This window comes from Apteryx mantelli, chromosome 3, assembly GCF_036417845.1.
Source record: "Apteryx mantelli isolate bAptMan1 chromosome 3, bAptMan1.hap1, whole genome shotgun sequence".
In the NCBI taxonomy this organism is placed as follows: domain Eukaryota; kingdom Metazoa; phylum Chordata; class Aves; order Apterygiformes; family Apterygidae; genus Apteryx; species Apteryx mantelli.
In genome coordinates, this window is record NC_089980.1 from 76,530,405 (window position 1) to 76,551,384 (window position 20,980).

At 38.0% G+C, this 20,980-nt stretch overlaps 1 protein-coding gene across 1 annotated transcript in view; it reads left to right on the forward strand.

The window, feature by feature from the left end:
- Positions 1 to 20,819, forward strand: part of MOXD1 (monooxygenase DBH like 1) — a 50,740-nt gene extending 29,921 nt beyond the window's left edge. The window contains exons 5-12 of the mRNA XM_067294788.1: positions 2,127 to 2,306; positions 4,628 to 4,730; positions 7,723 to 7,889; positions 9,393 to 9,584; positions 12,410 to 12,469; positions 15,343 to 15,485; positions 17,532 to 17,700; positions 20,334 to 20,819. Coding sequence (XP_067150889.1) covers positions 2,127 to 2,306; positions 4,628 to 4,730; positions 7,723 to 7,889; positions 9,393 to 9,584; positions 12,410 to 12,469; positions 15,343 to 15,485; positions 17,532 to 17,700; positions 20,334 to 20,498 — 1,179 coding nt within the window. The 3' untranslated portion in view covers positions 20,499 to 20,819. The remainder of the gene's footprint in view (positions 1 to 2,126; positions 2,307 to 4,627; positions 4,731 to 7,722; positions 7,890 to 9,392; positions 9,585 to 12,409; positions 12,470 to 15,342; positions 15,486 to 17,531; positions 17,701 to 20,333) is intronic.
- The last annotated feature ends 161 nt before the right edge of the window (positions 20,820 to 20,980 follow it).

A 20,980-nucleotide genomic window follows, 5' to 3' on the forward strand; every position in this document is an offset into this window, starting at 1 on the left:
CTTTTTGAAGTGCTGTTATTGTTTAGGTAACTGCCACTAAGGAACCGATGGCAGGATGCGCGTTTCTAATTTTGGTGATGTCCCATTGTTTCGAGGGGAAGTTGTTTCTGAAGCAGTGATTGTAAGCACAGCAGGTGCTGGGGTCTTGTAGCAGCAGGCAGAACTATCACATGTTTGGACAAAAACACTCTTATTTCTTGGTAGATGCAGAGATAATGTTCCGATAACCATCTCAGTGACTAGTCCATACATTATATGGAGTTTCTGAATTCTTGAGGCATATACTGCTATTTAATGTATAAGATAGTGTGATGTGGATGTGTTTTGGTTCTGCAGTGTTTGGATAAATATGTAGATATATGAAGGAGCAGAAGTAAGGAGCAACATCAAACTGAAATGGATTTCTGAATCTTTGTCTGTCAGTGTGATATATTCAGGAATGAATTCTTATCTGATGGGAAAACCGACTGCATTATCTTAGTTCCTTTTCAAAAATACTTTAGTTTCTTAGTACGATAATTTGTGATGGTGGTAACGCTAACCAAAATAGAGATTACTTAAAACAATACAGAAGATCTCTATGCAAAAAAGTATTTCAGTCTTGCTGTCAAAATAAAACTTTGGTACATCCGTTTAAACTGGCATCGTTCCATTGACTTCTGAGCACAGTGAAGTGGGTGGTTTGGGGCTCTGCACTTCTTGGATCGACATGCAGGTACTCAGCAAGCAACTGGACTCCCCTAGAGCCTGACTTCAGTGAAATTTTGCTGATTTACATCAACAAGGGTGGTCTTGATATGCAAAAGCTCCGGTTGCTTCTTCCTCCCCTGCCCTATTTTGTACTTTGGTTTAGTGGTTTGAATAAAGTACAGAGAGAGAAATTTCTGGTGACAATATTGTGCTGAAGATATTTTAACAGGGTAATAAAAAAAAAGTTCTTGCTTACCCTGTTCTGTGCCTCCAGTACCTGGGGTTCATGTGCTTGCAAAACAAATGGATGCAAAGTTAGGGTGTATATGCATTTTTTCCCTGTTTAAAGTAGCTTCTTTTTCCTAATAATATTAAAAGGCAATACTGCATGGTATACCCACATCTAAAGTACTGCATTGACAAAACTGTTTATTTTTTTTGTGAAAACCTTTGCAGAGAATGTTTATCTTATTCGACTTGAAGGTAGATATAGTAGGGGATGGGATGAAATCTTTGAAAGCAAAAGCAAGGCAAAAACTCCTTTCATTTTAATATTGTTTTCCATATGCTGATTTTTTTTGAATGTGGTCTTTTTGAAAAGCAAAATAATTTTGCTTCAGAAGTATTCATGTTTGCCCTAGGGATGTCATCTCTGGCAGAAATAATTTAACATCATCCATCCAAAGAGAGAGTGAACAAGCTGTTAGATAGGAATGAAATCAATTCAGCCTACCCTTAAGTTCAGTGGTCAAATTTTACGGGGGGCACTGGGGCACTCCTAAGAGCCCTCTAGCCCTCCACAAACAGACTGGAGCACCCAACCTCTGAGGAATGAGTTCATGTCAATAAAGTCTATGCAACTTAACAGATTGTAAATGAATTCTAATTTTTCATAGATGTCAAAAGAAACAGAACATGTATGTTAAGCTGCTAAGGAATATGGTGTATACCTCTAGACTCAACCTAGGTATACAGAATTTATGGGCAGCTGTAGTTCAAGATAACACAGAAGAAGCAGAAACGGGAACAAAAAGTTCTGAGTAGTTCAGATACCGACCTGGTGCAGCTAAACAGACATTCGACTGGTTTATATCCATTTCAGGTTCAAATGTGGCTACACAGGATTGGGCAGGGAAAAAGACAAGCGACAGTGCAAGACTGGGTTGGGAGAAGGGAGAACAAGACAGATGGCAACATAGGTTTGGTCAGGACACAGAATTTTTTTCCTGTCCCCCATTGACACGGTTGAGCTAAGAGTTTTTTCATTTTAATGCTTGAAGTTGCAGAGTGCTGAAGAGCATCTCAACCTAGTTGCAATCTAACGTCCTCCTTTAAAATAAATGCACCACATAATTTGCAGTTCTGTCTGAATATTTGCATTGAAATGGTCAAATCTGAGATGTATTTTCTGTCCTTTTTAATTTCAATGTCAACAGGTTGAGCCATTGATACAGAAAGGCCATGAGAATCTGGTGCACCATATCCTACTCTATCAGTGCAGCAGCAATTTGAATGACAGCGTGCTGGACTACGGGCATGAGTGTTACCACCCCAACATGCCAGATTCTTTTCTCATGTGTGAGACAGTCATTTTTGCTTGGGCCATTGGAGGAGAGGTAGGATGAATAGCTTTCTAGAATGATTCATCAACAGGGCTTGAAGGGATTGTGTATTGTAATAAAGCTTATTCCTAGTGTATTAGTGATTACTTAATCTGTCTCTTTTTAAGGGTATGTATAATCACAGTCCCCAAATACCTGACCACTAAGTGCTCAACTTCTTTTTGGCCTTTTAAGTATGAAATGCAATGAACATCTTGAGTGAAAAACTAAAAGAAATGAAAATAATATAGAGGTAACTGATGCCCTACAGGGAGAAAGGCAACTCAGGAGCATGGAAGTCTGTCCCCATATCAGATTGTCCCAGCTGGTCCCATACACTGCCACCACCAATGACCAGCTTCTGTTACTTGTAGGCAAAGAAAGAAATAAAAGCACCATCTGTAGGTAACCATATAAAAGACAGGGAGCCAAGAAGACTCTTTCCAAATGAAGTTAGATATTGATTTAATTCATTTCATGCCTCACCAGCACCTTGGTTACAGCGTTGCCGCTTTCAGGCCTGTCACTGTGTGGCTCTGAAATTGCTCTAGCCAGCCCTAAGAGACATCATTTCCATGTAGGAGCGATCTTGTGTTGACGTAGAGCCTGTGCAAGGACCACTTGGTTCATGCCAATGGGTTATATCTACAGAAAACACTGTCTGTGATGCCATATTGACCCCAGGCTGTGTTTTTATCTTCTTTCATATTTTAATTTAGGCTCCAGTCAATGCTTTCAGCTGACATAAGCCAGCACTGCTGCAAAAAGAAGCATCCCACCCCTTCTTTACCCCCTTGATTAGTTGCATGCCCACACAAACAGTGGTGCAGGTACCAGGCAGGGACTGGGGTGATGGCAATCTATGTGGCCTTCGTTTGCCAAGCTGCAGCCCAAGAACTGTCTTGGAGGGCTGGAGGTGAAGATCTCAGAGCTGCTATGCACGGAGCTGCAACACAGACCCATCAAAAGCAGCTTAATCCACTTTGAGCATTATCCCTGATGTATACTTTGTGCATTTTTGCCATTAGCTATGCTCTGACCTAGTATTTGCACTTTCAACTGTCTTCATCCAAGTGAAATAAAAAACTCATATAAATAAATTATCATTTAACAAGGATTATGGTGGCTTCTGCAAGAATGGCTCCATTGCTAAAACTCTACAGAGAAGAATCTGGCAGATCTGGGTTACACTCAGGTTTACCATGCAACTCACAGTGCTTCAGTTTACCCATATGTAATACAGAGGTGATAATATTTATTACTATATATCAATAGGATTATTTCATTAATGCCAGTCAAAATGAGAAAGTTAGGATCTCAAATTGCACATTAAAATATTATTTTCTGTATACTCTAAAATGGTGCAGATATGATTCCTCATAAGGTGAATTTGGTAAATGACTTCACTTAGTAGTTATAAGCATTGTACTTCAAATCAGGAGTGTGCTTTTGAAGTAAACCTCCAACCCCCACATACCAAGCTCTGTTTTGCATGATGAATGGTTTGAGATCGTGCACAGTCCCCTTGGGAGGAAGCTACCGTGAACATCCTGGAGTGAACCCGGCATCTTCAGCCACAAATGGGATTCAGCACATGGGGTCAGACCAGAGCTTGTCCAAAGGAAATGACCCTGAATCACAGTGTGGGGGCAGTGGATCCAGCACAAACTGTTGCACTGTACAGATTTATTCCTTTTGCACCACACTACTTGCTAATGCAGACATAGCCATAAAGATCATTTTTACTGTTCAAATCATTTTGCTTAGAATGCAGTGATTTGTGCAGTAAAAGCAATCTCATTACATGCAACCTCAGTATCCCCTGGAAATTACTGCTTTTAAAAACTAGGAACATTTTAAATGTAGATTCACTTTTTTCATAAGGGTTTTATTGTCAAACTAACTGCTTGATGACGCAATGTTTATACATTTAAAATGGAATTTTCCTTTTCAGCTGAAGCAACAAATGCAAGATAAATAATCATAAGATCATAGGCTAATTCAGGTTGGAAGGGACCTCAGGAAGTCTCTAGTCCAACCTCCTGCTCAAAGCAGGGTCAGCCATGAGGTCAGACCAGGTTGCTCAGGGCTTTATCCTCTAGAAAGCACAGAATCTAATATCTTATATTGGCATAATGATTTAGTGCATTCAGTATTTTTATGTATTTTTTATATATATATATATATATACAATGCTACATTTAAGAAGTTTTAAAAGAAATTAAATTTGTAAATTGTATCACTTATGTGATTGCAAAATAGATAGATAAAAAAAGCAATAAACTCCTAACATTGTCAAAAATCTTCTGACAATATATGCATGTTTTGAATTCCAGGGCTTCACCTACCCGCCTCATGTTGGTTTATCCATTGGCACAGCAGGTGACCCTCAGTTCGTACTTATGGAGGTGCATTATGACAACCCATCATATATAGAAGGTTTGTACCTTCACACTCTTTAAAACCTGCAAGATTGAGAAAGGTACTGGACACAGGTGTTTCTCGTTGCATTCCACAGCAAACAGAACAAAGGCAAAACTGAGGCTCATTTTTCCCAGTCAGTAGTTTCTGGTTATTGCCAGTGAGAGATTCAGATACCCAAAGGATTGTGGACCAGAGGAATATACCTCTTTATCACTACATTCCTTATGTTAGCTCTCTCTGAATCCTGTTCCTTTTACTGAGAGGTCCAATCAGGCTGACAGATAGCAGGGCAGAATTACCCAGCACTCAGTGGCCTTGTAACATTTTAAAAAAAAGTGACAGTCAGGGTAAGAGCCTTTGATTTTTTTTTTCTAGTATTTTTTAAGACATCTACCTCAACCAAGGGCAGTTTCTGAAAGCGAAGTAAAGTCTCAGGTTGCTAGACCATTCCCTCAGTAAAAGCAGTTTATCTTAAAAGATAAGCTTTCTTTTTGTAATGGTGTTTTTAAATCTTCATTCTAAAATTTACTTATATTTAAAAGAAGCAAAAGGAAGTTTTGCTGTGAAGCCAGGGTGCCCCAGAAAAGCTAGGATACTTCAAAGCTGACTTTTGAGAAGATAAGTAATGCTTTCTTTGTTCTTAAACAAAACTATACTGAGCTGCTATACCTGAGAATATTCTGATGACTGGTGTACATGAACTGGGTAAAAGCCATTGCAGCATAATGTACTGACCCTTCTTTATGTCCACACATGTTTAAATAAAATTCTCTGTGTTGGTTAGGGCATTCTGTCTTACTGTTATTTTTTCTGTTTGTGATATCTCAGATAAGTTGTCTTAAAATTGTTTTGACAGACTGACAAACAATGACAAACTCTGTCCATTCAGCATGCACATTTGCATGGAATACAGTAAACTTCATTTGTATCACTAATGTTACATGCCTTATTAAACCTGGGAATTAATCGCATTTCTTCCCCTTTGTAAGCAGTGGGGACAGTTTTGCCTTGTTGGGACGCTCATGTGTGGACACAGTGTCTCACAGAACAGCAGGGAAAATTCAGACCGTGGAGGCAAGAGCGGGTGACAGTAATAAAGTCATGTTTCTCTGCTCGCTGATGCAGTAAATGATGCAAGATTGTGCGAGGAGCGGGAGGGTTGCTGGAGGGAGGAGGCTGCCGTGAAGGGCTGACTCCCCCAGCTCCAGCCTGCCAGTCCTCCGGGTGCAGCGCTGAAACTGCCACAAAAGCATGTTTTTTTCCCCAGTTCCAGATCTATATTTTCCAGGTTTGCCTCTTGCAGTTAAAGAGTACGTTGTTTGCCAGCAGGGTCACTTAGTGATTTTGGCTAATGTTTTCCTAAGCTGCTCAGAGACCTAGGAACTGTTGGCTCTCGGTTAGACTCACAAATGTTTCAACTGTTTCTAACTTGCATTTTTTTGAATGTTACTGGTTTTGAAATTGTTAACATTCACTTTTAACTTAAAAGACAGTCCCCTTGGAAATTGTTTATCAAAAACACTTAAATATCCTTAGATCACATAAACAGATCTGGCACGTCAGTCTTAGCAACAGGTAGACTTGAATGTGGAGTATCACATGGCAAGGGAAAGATTCAGATTGACAAGATGATTGTACTAACAGTGTCGGAAAGGGAGTGGGTCCAGTTTCCCAAATGCATTAAAATTGAGATGCTGTGGGACAGCACATATCACTGGAGAGGGGATCATAATTTGTATACTGTGGAATGTCTCATAATTGGTTTCTTGATTACCACTCTTAATTGGCTGTACATAGCTCATATCATTTGTTCCTTAGTAATTATATACTACTCGATCTTAGGTATTAGGGTAACTGGTCACCTTAGACCCTACTCTATTCCTCTAGCATTTGTCTATCTCAAAACAGCCTACTGATTTCATATTGATGAACTGTTTGCTTTCAGGCACTACTATGTCTGTTATGTTTCTTAGAAGACTAATATAGGTCACTGGGAAGCCTCTTACTTTCTCTCAGGTACTTGGAAATTATTTGTTTACACTTTTAATTTTCAAAGCTAACATTTAAAAAGGGGGAACAAAGAAGAATAACAGATGAGCTAACACAGAAATTAACACTTGTGCAACACAATTTAGTCTTTTTTTGTGTATATCTTGCCTAATAAAATTGTCTAATATGAGAGAAATAATTATAAGCAGTTAATTGATGGAGGCAACATAAATTCTGAATAGATAAAAAAGCAAATTAATATGGCTAAACATTTAGATGAATGAAAGTCTCACCATTTTCACTCTTAAAAAGTCAACCTTTTTACAGCAAGCTTATTTTTTGAAATCAAGAGGGGTCTGTGAGTGTAGCATCAAAAATCCTATGTAGTTTTCTTGTCTCCTTTACCTGAGATGCTGGTATTATCTTCAAGTTTGAGATTTAGGAAGCCAATTTTCATACGTTAAGTTGATGCTCTCTTAAGAGGAGAGATTGCAAAAGGGGTGTGTTTAGTCTTCTGATGTGTGCTGCAATGTGTCGAGACAATCCAAAACAAAGGAAAAATATAGTTTATACTTGGGCTCAAGGTGAAGCAACAGATAAATTCACAAGCAGAAGCCTTATACATTTCAAACAAAAAAAATAGAACTTTAAGACAATTCTTTAAATGTTTCATTTTAAAGTCATACATAGCACCTTTTGAGAACTTATTTACTTCTATTGTTTGCTCTCTCAATGCTCTACCTTTTTTCTCTGAGGTCCATACTGGAAAACTTAACAGAAGTGACACATTTTTCATTCACATCTGACCACTGCAGATACCAACATCTTAACAACCCTCTTGTGGGCTGCCCCTATTTAGTGCTTTCTGCATCCCCCTGAATGGTTTGACTCTTTTCCAGGTTATTGAGGTTAATTCCTGAATTTTCATGTAAAACATTAAGCACAAACCTTGAAAAATGTGAAGTTATTGGATTTTTTTGTGCTGATTTACAGCCACAGCTGTGTTCTTTTGTTGCAGGCTTGATAGATAACTCCGGTCTGAGGCTAATTTATACTCCAGTTTTAAGGCAATATGATGCTGGGGTTATTGAAGCTGGTCTTTGGGTCAGCCTCTTCCACAATATCCCACCAGGCATGCCTGAATTTGTGTCAGAGGGTCACTGCACGCTGGAATGTCTGGAAGAGGTATGTCTCCTGTCTGACAGTGCTGGGTTGTATTCTCAGACATAATTTAGGGCAGCCTATTTAACTTTCTGGGAAGACAGAGATATTCGTTAAAGACATGTGAGCAAAGGCATTTGCTACATGCTACACACCAGATTTCTGAATCTTTTTGGATATCAGTACCTTAGCACTTTATGAAAAAGAACTGTTTGGTTTTTAAATTATGATTATCTCAGGTTTCAGAGAGTTCTATTACATCATTAGGCTGATGTTCAGTATTCATGTTGCTTTACTGATATAAGTAGTACTGAATGATGCAATACATACACTGATTTAATCCTCTCTTTAATGTATACGCATACTTTACTTTCCATGGCAAAGCTGTTAATGACCTGGAATAGTTAGCCTAGCAGAAAAATGGAGAGAGATTAACTCAGATCTATGTGCAAAAGGCTCCTGGTCTTGAAGTGAAAGCCTGAGAAGTGTTCGTAGATCAACCACAGAAACTGAAAACCTTAATAGGTTTTGCTGTATGACCCTAAGTACAAAATTGTGCATTCATTAAATACTTGGTTTTGTTAAGATAACTTAAATTTCTCTACAAATGATTTTAATGTGTACATTATGGAAATATTGCATGTAATCTATGATGATCTATGTATCGTATGAGATTCTCAGATATTTTGTCATTTGTAGAGAAAGGCTGAATCAATATTTGCATTTTATGATATAGTTTGGAGTGAAGGGCATATTAGGTATGGAATTTAGGTTTGTTCTTGGTGATGTTGAATGTTGCTTGTCGTCACCGAAGTAATCTTTTATCATGAGGTTTCCAACATAAAAGCTGCACTTGAAAGGTATTCCAATGACAGACTCTTTCCAGTTTTGGCTCTGATCAAGAACCAAAGTTTAGCATAGCAAAGTTTGGATCTGTATATCCCAGTTGGAGTGGGAGTGATGTCAGATTTGTGCTAATCTGGCAAAGTTCATTTTAAAATGGTTTTGACCTGGAAAGAAAATTTCAGATATAAATCTTCAGTATTTCACTACCAGTTTACTTGAAGATGGGAAGTAGAGCATATAGTAATTACAGCCTCTTACTTTAAAGTGCTTCTCTTGGCACAATATTGATGACAATATTCTCGGCTGCACTGAAAATTTTTTTCACTATAAACATCCTCATTCAGCAGTATCAGTCAAAGGACTAAAATAATGTGTCAGTTTTAATATAATACCCTTAAAAGTCATATTCTATTGAGCATTATTGGCAGTCCAGTTGATTTTGATAAAAACTATGTGCCTCAAGTTAAAACATATCTTTACTAAAAACAAAAGAAACTCCCCCCCAAACCACCCTTTTTATATATAAATTTAATTTCACATATTGATTTGTTTTTGCTCCTGCCTGTATGCTGCTTGTTTTACTGTAGACTGAGGGAACATGAAATGCATTTATTAATATATCTTCCCTCTGTTTGTACATGGCATCTGGGCACACTGATGATGTTGGTTTCCCCTGGCCAGGCTCTAGGTGCTGAGAGGCCTGGTGGGATTCATGTATTTGCAGTACTTCTTCATGCTCATCTTGCTGGCAGAGCTATCAGGATGCGCCACTTCCGCAATGGCGAGGAACAGAAGCTACTTGCTTATGATGATGAGTTTGACTTCAACTTCCAGGAGTTTCAGTATCTGAAAGAAGAAAGAACCATCTTGCCTGTATGACACCCTTCATTCTTTCCCTGAAAATGTTTTAAGAGATCATGTGCTTAACATTTACTCACACTAAGGATTATTTTTACTACAGGATTTCCTTAAATTCTTTAATTTCTTTGATTTTCTTTAATGTTTTGTTCATGTTTCCACTTATCACAAGATCCCTAATGCATTAAAGCTGCCAAAAAAATGTCTCCACTTATTCACCGTAGAACTGGTTTGGACCATCCATTTAAGCTAATTTTGGGGTGTGTTTGGTGTCCACAATTAGCTGATCTGAGATTTACTATCATAAATGTTTGTACAAAAGAGATTATAAGATCACGCACATGTGGTTGTGCCATCTTTGCGCATCCAGCCGGCTGAAGAATGGAAGCACCACGATGTGGCTTTACTGAGCCAGTGGAACTAAGCAGCCCATCCCAAATACTTGCACACAGCAAGTATTCAGCTTTGCAGACATGCCTCTGCAGATCAGCCAACTAGGTCTTCTGTTATTTCATGTTTTTATTCCCTGTTGGGAGAAAAACTCACTGCTTATGCTCCACATGAGGTTTTGCTGAGTAAACAAAACACTCTGGAATAAGAAATCATGCAATCCTATTGCTCTTCTTGTGATAATAATGTAATATACTTTTAAAAAAAATCCCAACCTGTAAACATATTATAAACTTTAAATTAAATCAGTTGCTATCCATAGATACTTCATGAAAAGAGTCTACATTCTTTGGAAGAGTTACTCATTTAAAAATTATTCACTCATCTCTTATTAGCTGGCAATGCATTTTTGAAGCTTTGGCCTGAGGACAGAAGGTTAAGTGCTACAAAGGTTTGAATGCTCCAGATTTGACCAGCAGAGTAGCTGCACTTGTCTTGGTGCACGTGAACAAGTCCGTTTAACTTCACGGAACTGGTCAGATGTAAAATACTAAACAACTGTATTTTGTTCATAACTGAAGCTAGAAGGAAAATGGAGTTGAAAAGGCTGATGAAATGACTGAACTTTGGGTATGGTCAGGAACACTGTAGTTTGAAACATCCAGTTTTTCTTCCTTTCTTATATCTCCTCTCCCCCACTAGGGCAGTTTGTTATTTGTCCTTTAAAGGCAAGAAGCTCAAATAGCAACTTTCTTATTTATTTTAACCTAGATGTTCAAGTGCAGCATTTACTCTTTGAAGTCCTACTGCTTGTACTCCACTGGGACTTCAAAGACAAACTGGTGTTACCTCCTCCAGGAAAGACGTGTTTTAGGGTTTAGGAAGAAGGCTGGCAGAAGATGACAGGTTTAGATGCCTTTGCAGAGAAAGCCTGTAATATTTTTAGGAAAATCCATGTAGATTATAGAGCAAGGCCTGTTAAAATTCCAGAACAAAAGGGAATAGACAGCAAAAAGACAAAAGGGTTTTTTGATAATAGCTGCAACTTTAAAAGGACAGCTAGAATAGAAGATAGAATTCTTTCTCTGAAGTGAGCCTTGTTCATGCCATTTATTGCTTTCACCTCATGTAAAAATACAAGTCTATATCCATCATTCTAGTGTAATTCTGATCACAGTCTAATCAATTAATAATAATTAATCATATCAAAAGTATTCATAGAAGTTCATGTTGTTCTGTCCTTCTGCCAGCTCTTCCACATGGTGTATCCATCTTTCAGCTTGTGGAGTCCAGATTATTTGTTTTCTTCACATACCAACACCCTCTCCTGAATTCAGAACCAAAAGATGATTGTACATAAGGAAGATCTTTAGTGAATATTATCCAGTTCCTTATACCATGAGGGCCAGAGGCCCAGCTGGTGCAAATCAGCATATTCCCACTGCAGGCAATGAAGCTGCGCCAGTTTTCACTGCTTGAGAAGGCTCGGTCTTCATCTGGCCAACACAAAGCTGACTCACCCTCTTCCAGTAGCCCAGAGTACAGTTAGGACTAGCATTGATTTCGGAATGAAAAAGCCCACCGGAAAGGAGAAATTCTCAACTTGTGTAGGATTATCTCCTGATTTTTTCAGGAAAAATTAATATAGTGGGTGATAAGGGAAGATGACGATCCAAAAAAACAAACCAAAGCAAATAAACCTCTGGCATCCCTGTGATACAGAGTTGCCCCCAAAATATCAGATTTTTAAGTATGGCTATGTTCTTCAATATTTTTATTTCCACTTGGTTATCATGGTGATTTTGAGGTATGCGTTTGATTAGGTGCAGGGGATAAATGTACTATCTTTTTATTTAGAAACATTGTAGATCAGTTTATCAAAACAGCAAAAAGTTAATTGCAGGTACTTGAGAAGGTAACCGTTCAGCCTTTCCCATACATATCTGTTAATGTAGATGAGTCTTTGCCTGCCACTCCTCTACTCCCAGGCTTGGCAGATAAATAGTTGTTATTGTGATGTGGAAAACCTTCTTTTCCTGATTTGGCAAGGAATTCTATTGACGTTGGCAGGATGAATGAGCCTGGGGCAAGATACCCAAAGTAGCGCTGGAAGAGTTTTGGAGCATGAATCATGTGTGTACATTGTCTGCATATATAATTTCCCTGAAAATAGGATCCTAACTTGGCATTTTCACTGCTACTCAAAAAAATGGATCAAACACTGAATAAGACTCCATCTAAATCAGTGATGGATCCCTGAGGATCTGGAACAAGATGAATGCTAAGTGCCCAAGTTTTAGCCTAGGCCAATTACCTAATTTTTTGCTCTTCAAAAACTCATATCCACTACTATAAGCTTTATTTCTTAAGTTTTTGCAGTCATTTGTGGTCACCTGAAGCAAGTGTTGATAAACTTCGTAACTGTGAACATCTTAAATCTTGTGTTTCAGGGCGATAATTTAATCACCGAATGTCACTACAGTACTGTGGACCGAATTCGTATGACATGGGTAAGAAAAATTTTTAATGGATCAACATAAGCACACAAACAATATTAGGGACCAAAATCTTTTCATTTCATAAGATGCTATTAAAAAGTATGAACCCCCCTGCTAATTCCTCTGTGCACTTTAGAGTGTTTCAGTTTGACTATGTATTGTTTATCTTTCATTTCACAGATTCTTAGGTTTTAAAGTCATAAGGACTATTATGATCATAGTCTGATCTCTTGCATAAGGCATTCATGTGACTAGTTTATAAAAATAAGCAAACCTGTACATAAAAGTTCTTGAAAAATCAGACTTCAATAGTAAAAGGAGTATTTTCTTCGCAACATGTATTAGCAAGCCAAGTCTACATATACTAATGTATGACTTTTATGAACTTGTTTCCTTTTTAAAGGTGTAATTTACCAATTCATACATATTGATTTTTACATATTCTGTGATCAAGATCAGTCCACTTAATATTGTGCCTAAAATAGAATGTAGGCAGAATGTAGGTCCTTAAATTCAAGAAAGCAATCCAGACATCTCACAGCTCAGCACTCATCTAACACCTTCATTCAAGTGCACCTATATTTTGGACTGCACATTCCCCAGGACCCACACAGTCATTAAAACACTCAGATGAGGTGCCAGACACCTGATTCCTAACTAAGCTCCATGAATTACAAAGCTAAGGCAGAGAGGTACCTGCATCTCCAGAGGCACTTGATCTGAGTGGCTTGATGTAAATACTGAAAACAGAGATTTCCTCTATTGCTTATTTTTGCAAAAGATCAGTAATTTCTGTCAAGAAGTCTTTGCTGCATTATGACCTAAGTGGGGTCAGTTCAGGTTAAAGTGAAGGCCTTCTCCCACAATGCCAGGGCACTGCTCTTCATGGGAATGCTGTGCAATGCCAGCTAAATAACTGGAAGAGCCATCACTGAGACAAGGAGGTAGAGAGCAGTGAGCCTGTGGTGTGTTACCTTTTCCATGTAGTGGGTCTTCCAGCAAACAGCTCAAACAAGTGTCTGCAGTTGCAGACCAGACAGTGTCAGGACAAGGTCGTGTGCACAATCCAGCAGCTGTGGTCCATGGAAGTCGAACAGTGACTGGCTGAGCTTGGCACATGGCAGGTCATGGTCTCCCAGACATAATTTGTAGGCTAGCAGAGGCTGGGAGCCTTTCCCAGAAGGCTGTTAGCATGCGGCCACTTGGTTTTGGAAGGTTAGAGAAGTCAGCTGTCAGGACACATGCTGGACGGTGCCAGCTGGTGGCAAAAGCAGAGAAAGATCCCAGACCCACTGTATTTGTAAGCAATGTAAGCTTTGCCTGGTGCTGATTTCTCTTCCTCAGGAGGGGCTGAGTGTAGATCTCCAGGAAGTGAGATCGGAGGGGTTTCTGTTCAGTGAGGAAGACTGGCCTGGGACCTGGTCATAGCATCCAGGGAGCACAGTGGTCCGGCTCACTGAGTCTTGGCTTGCCTATGCAGGCACATGCAGTAGCTATATGAAGAAAAAATAGTGAGAATGAAGTCTTTTCAATTTTTGTTGTGCTAGTTGTATCTTAATAGAGCCAAATATGAGCGTGGAAAGTATGAAACACACTCAGAAAATGTAAACATTGAAGCACTCCGGTGCTTTTTCCCTGTTAAAGTACTCTTCACACAGAAGGTGTCCTGTAGGAAGTCTGTGGTCTGTGGTGTTAGTTTACTTTTTGGGGTGAGAAAGGTAACTGAATGCTGTAATTTTAATTAGTACGATACTTTACTAACTATTGTGGCATAACATGCAGTGAGGCAGTGAAATATTTCTGAAGGTGTACAGGTTGGAATACTAATATGGAAAGGGAATTTCATAAAGCCTGGCGTAAGGTTTTAAGAAGCTCAGTAAAAAAGAATACCTCAAAATGAAGCATACAATAAGACTGTTGATGCTTGTACCCTTGTATAGAACTAAATCTGTTGCTATCTTTTTGTTATTGATGTTTATCAGAGGAGGGCAAGCAATTAGAATTTAATTATTCAGTCCTGTTGTACTTTTAGATCTGTCGCCTAAAGGCGACATGTTTTCTTATTTTCCTGTGCGACCACACTAGCTCTTGGCCCCTGGTTCATGTTTTTTGTCTTTTCCATAGCTAATATATATGGTTTTGTGATATCCGTGACACTGTTCCCACACAGGATTTAGGAACATGCATGTCACAATCTTGTCCATACTTCCCAAGATTAATTTTAAATTAGTTGTTTGCCCACAACTCTCAATGGAAAAGTGTTTCATGGCCTTTTTTTCTGAGAGCTAAAAATCTTATTTTAATGTATTCATTTATAGTTAGTGCTTATTTGTTCTTGAGCCAACATTATCTATTGACTATAATACTTTTTCTTATTTGCTTATGTATTTACAATGAGATTACATATAGATATATATTCTGTCCCAGCCTCCATTTTACTAGACAAAATTCACTTAATCTCTTTTCATAAAAAAGACTCATTCTACTTGTTATCCTACTAGATTTTTCTATATCTGTTCCAGTTTGAATCCATCCTTCTGAGACATGGTAGATATAAGTACCTTGGAGACAGTCTGTGATAGATCTGCACTTCTCAGATCATACTTTTCAACGTAATAGAAAGCTTATTTTAACTGTACCACCATTTAAATATTGATAGTCACTCTTTCTGACATCTTTTAAGCTCGGGAGATACTGTTTGAGCTTGCAATGCATTTTGTAACTAATTATGTAATTTTTTTTTTTACTTGATAATCTAATGAGCAAAGGACACCTGTCAAATTGGGCCTCCTGTTACACATTTCATTATCATATAAATGCTAATCAGTGTTTTTATCTGTGGAATTTCAACACTATCTTGATTAAAAGAAAAATTCCATTTTCAGGGTGGTCTGAGCACCAGGAATGAAATGTGCCTGTCATATCTACTCTATTACCCAAGAATCAACCTTACCCGATGTGCAAGTATTCCAGACATAATGGAACAACTTCAGTTTATTGGTGTTAAGGAAATATATAGACCAGTCAGGCAAGTAAAATATTTATGAATGTGTATAGCAGAGCACCTCTATTTCTGTCATTTGTTTTGGTCTCTGAGATTGCATAAATTTTTCATATGACCCTTAGTTCTTTGTGATAGTACATTACTAATGGTGAAAGGCAAATCACATTTATGAAGTTAGTTGCCGTAAATGAAGGCACTAGTAAGATTTTAAAATACAATAGATTGATAGACTAATAGTCTGTCATCACATTTAAATTTTAAAATCTGGTTCTCTTTATGCAGTAAATCTTAACAAAACTTCTTAAAACTATTATTGCAAAATGATTTGATATACAAGCTTACTGGTCTTAATTCTGAAATCCGTATCTGAGACTGAAAAGTTTGAAGAAAGTCGCAATGCCTACTTCAGTTTTCATGCCATTTTTATTTACAACCTCTTTTAATACTAGAAGAACATAGTTTCTATATTAGTCCTACCAAAAAGAGTCTTTCTGAGCTTAGAAAGAAAATATTCTAACAAATATATGCTCTCTTGAGTGTTCATTCATGATAACTGTACTTAAGAAAAAAAAAGTGCATTTGGCCTGAGGAAATAAAGATGTTTTGAATAGAGTAAGTATGCAGACTGTCTGCTGCATATGGAATAGTAATTGGAAGAGATTATTAATGCCTCTAGTATTTATGACCTAATCCACAATTCTTGTTTCATTAAGCTCTGTCAGCCTAAGGATATGTGACCTGATACTCATCTCTCTTGTGTCAGTTTTGCACTGGAATTACTTCACTGACTTCTCTAAATTCACTCTTGACTTACACATGAAAGCAAACTGGAAGCAGAATCAAGGCACTGTTGATTCACCTTAAAACTCTTATTTTCCTTAGTCTGGTGGCACAGACAGTGGTATAAATCATAAGGAGCTGAGATGAAAAACATTGGGATACAATAGTATAAAATAAGTGTGTGATTAAAATGATATCCCCCATGCATAAGTATTGAATGGAGCTGAACTTTGTCATAGGCAGCACTGTACCCAAAGCAAATGAGTGACTGTACTGCAGGATGACACAGGGTCTGTCTAAAGTATTTCAAAAAGATGAACTCATGCTCCCATCAAAAGTACTGATTAGGTTAGTTAAATAAAGTTTTAATCACATTCATTTTTGCACTAGCACATTGGCTTTCTGTTTTTAAAAGCCTGCCATATTCATCATGCTGTCTTCCATTCATTTTCCTAGAGTCAAACAAGAAGCAAGCAAGATTTATGGGAAAAGTTTTCTTCATACATTTTTTGGTTTCTATACCCTCTTCTTTGTTAAGAGACTGACGGGAGATGTCATTCCTTCCCCCTCCACATCTCAGGGAGGGAGCAGGATTGGACCCCACTTGTTCCTGATGGGGATTCCCAAAGGTGGGAGAATTGTCAGATTTCTGTCCCAGCCTTTACCAAAAGTTCCTTTGCAGCCAGGGTGCTGGGACATGCCAACAGGCAATGTCCAGAACGCTTTCCATTCCAGTTATTCTCATTTGGTCTTTTGGGACCATTGCCGACTGATACATGTTAGAGCAACCTTGGTGCTATGCTGAGTTTTGGCCTATTATACAAGTTATGACCACAGCTAGGCAGAGGGATCCGGAAGAAGCTTTCTAATGGCAAATATTTCTTTACAGCGCTGTCTGCCAAGCCTAGCAGAGAGTGTGCCTTTTTCTTTTTGTCTTTTTTTTTTGTTGAAAAGTCACAATAGAAGATTTGTTTTGGATTTCCTGTGTATTCAGTTTGCAGATCAGAGAACAGCAATGTTATTTTTTTCTTAAATGTCCTTCACTTTTAAAAGCATCTGGTAGCAGGTCCTAAACTGAGGACAGATTTTCATAGGTCTGTTAGAGTCAGTGAAACTACATCAGTTTTCACTAGCTGAGAATGTGAGTTGCATTTAATTGTATAAGTTTATAGTGCATTTCTTTTTCTGAGTAGATTCTCCAAAAGCTTTCCCTCATCGGTTTCAACTTGGTGGTATTTCATTTATCTATTTATTTTTTATCTATTTATTTATTTATTTATTTTTCTTCAGGACTTGGCCTTTTATTATCAAGAGTCCTAAGCAATACAAAAACCTGTCTTTTATGGATGCAATGAACAAGTTCAAATGGTCCAGATCAGAGGGTCTCTCCTATAATGAACTTGTCCTTAAACTACCAGTGAATGTGAGATGTTCAAAGACAGATAATGCAGAATGGTCGGTAAGTCTATTCCTACCTGAGCTTTCTAAGTGTTAAAAATGACGCAACAATGACATGAAACAAATGGGATTTGCTGTGCTTGATTGGGTATGAATAAGTAGCTGGTTATATGTCTTCAGACAGTTTACATGGCCACTTAAGAACTGAAATAACAAATGATGAGAATGTTTTTATTGTCTTCACCTGACTCAAGTTCTAAATGTATTAAAAAGAGTAGAAAAGCTGGAACTTCGATCAGCATTTGGGATCAGCAATGGGAGCATGGAGTCTTCCATTGCATTGGGAACACTGATCAGAGCAACCATATGTATCCAGACTAGGTGCCCAAGTTAGAAAGCGAGTCTGCCTTGGCTCCCTGCATTGTCAGTAGCTCAGGTTAGGGTCTTTCAATGGATGAATCAGAATTCCTAAATCAGTTTTCTCCTCTGAATCACTCTGGGGTATTAACTGCCTAAGGAAATCTCAAGAAACTAACTTCTTAACTCAAGCCTCTACACTGTCTGAAGTTATATGAGTACTCTCCCTACATCTCTAACTTTTTGTTAGTCTTGTGTCTTAGAGATGTCTACAGTAGCAGGCCAAAAAAATACATTTGCACTATCTGTCTCCTGTGTCCTCCTTTGGAAGATTTTAGCTTCTGTTCTTTTCCTTTCCTCATTCCTCTTGATTAATAAATTGTAAGATAAAAATAGTTGTCCAGTAAGTTGCTACTTGTTCTAAATGTCTACTGGTATTTTAACAGTAACCTCTGGGAGAAACTATCATCGTTAGTGTTGATACATATTTATAAAGAAATAGTAGCTCATGAGAGTATCATCCATGAAAGAGACACTGAAAAATATATATTGTGCCTTGAACTCCTTTAGAGTCCAAATTCAAGACTCAGTTTTCCTTTTTTTTAATTTTTCTGGTCAGAAGGGGAAATTGCATCATGGAACCAGCTTAATCTCCTAATATGATTTTTAGCCAGCCTAATAGAGTTGATAGCAGACACTACCGGTGAAGTGTTTTCTAATAAGGGATCTTTGCTTCACCCTGGTCTTCCCCCAAAACAGCCCATTTTGCCTCTTACCTGGACACACACTGCTTTTAGGGCAGTGGAGAAATTCCCCCTCCTGCAGCAGTGTTCTCAGGTATTTCCAATATTGATCAGACTGTTCTGCCTGTGGGATGTGAATGAAATACCATGAGCTATAACTAATCAAAGTTATTCTTTATATTGCCCTATTGCAGACCTTCTATGAAAAGCAGTGATTGACACTACATATGACTATTCACTATTTTTGGTAAAACTTCTTGACCTTTACAACTACTTGCCAGTAGCAACTGCATAGCCACTCTTTCCCTGATTATTTGTCAGAGGACAAGTTAAAAAGATGGAAAACACATGTAAATTTTATCAGGAGAGGATAGGCTTTACTTTTTAAATGGTATGTTTTCTGGAAAATGCTGTTCCCTTTTATCTTACAGGATGAAAGAACAATGCTCACAACTTAAAGAGCATAGTCAAAGAGAGATCTCACTGGAACAGGGAGTGCTTAGTTCTTTCTTTTTATCATTAGTTTCTTATTTCAAATGACTAAGGCATAGTCATCAAAGCTAAGATCAGGACTCTTTCCTTTTCCTTCCCTCATGGGCGATATTACATTTAATTGGCCATCCTCATCAAAATCAAGAACAGACTTAAACTGAATAGACAAACAATCAGTGCGTTGTTACAAAAAAGAAAAAGCTTGAAACAGAGGAAGTGACTTGAAAATACCTTCCTCCTCCTCTAGGGATGGCCTCTTGGTCAGTTTTAGTTTTGTATTGCATTTGCTAAGATTAAGTCAATATTTGGAGGTTTTTTTCAGCAGTGCAGGATAATTGCAACATGGAAACCCCCCAAGACAAACACATGCTGTATACGTGGGCATTCAAACTTTCAGAAATGTTTGTGCTCAGTGGCTTTTCATAGTTCTGCTTTTCACAGAACTTCTTTTCTTCAGCATACTATATTTGGCAGTGTTACTTTAATTCAAGAATTAAACTATGTAAGTAGGGAGTGCATTTAGGAAAAGCATAACCAAGCAGTATACCCAAATCTTTCCCATTTCATATCAAAGCCAGGACAGGCAGGTGGCTATGTCAAACCCCATAAAAATTACACTGAGTTCTAAGGGAAAAGTTAAAAATGGAAAATATATAGGAATAGATATGTGCCCAGTTAACTGCCTTGTACATACAAATATAAGCCTTGTAGGTACAAAAGAATGGGTTCAAATACCATTCGATATCACTATAGCGCTGTAACACTGTAAGCTTCCTTTCTTATCATCTCGTACAACCCCATGAAACAAAATAAGGTCATACAAATCAACCAACAAAAGCCTAACCTTACTTTACTGGTGAGGATGGCAGTGCATACAGCTGTTCACAAACTGAGAACAATAGGTGTGCACACTGGCTGATAATTTGGCATGGAATATATGAATATTTTTACTGAGCTTGAGGTCTCCACAGTAAGAATCACAACCTCAATATGAAGCTAACCATAGATTTTGATGCAAGCAGCCAACTAGTTAGAGAGCAAAACAGAGATTCTTAATCTTCTGTGAAGAAACTCTGACCCTTTTTGATGATTTTAATTGCAGATCCAAGGCATGACAGCTTTACCTCCTGAAATAGAGAGACCATACAAGACAGAGCCAGTAATATGCAGCTCATCTTCGTGTTTATGTTGCAGTATACTCCTCACCCTGTTGTTTGTTGTACATGTCACAGCCAGGACCATAGGAAACATGAGGCCCTTTGTATAATAATTTTTATTCATTTGTGTTCTGTATGCCATGCAAGTTCTGATGTGTTTGCACTGTTGCTATTGTAGATTTATTTTTTTACATATTAATAAACTAAATTTGCTAGTTCAAAATAAAATGTATAATTCCTCTGGAAAACTCTAGTTTATCTGGTTTTCAATGTAAAGTATGTATAAAACACAGTAGGTACACTGGCACGTTACATATTGAAATTCTTTCTCATACCACTTTGTTACACTTTGTCCTGGCTCTCCACATGGTGTTTCCAAAACTGGCTATGTATGTAAAATTAATAAACTAAAAGCAACTTAGTTAACCTCATTCAGCCTGGAGTGTGCTTGTTATTTTGTCTTGGTTCTCAGCATCCACAGGTTATGAAATTATTGCTGTATGGACAGATCTTGCAAATGTATTTAGGTATGCCTGACTGACACCTGCAGTAAAGCCACAGGAAGGATTTGTTTAGGGAGAACATTTCTATG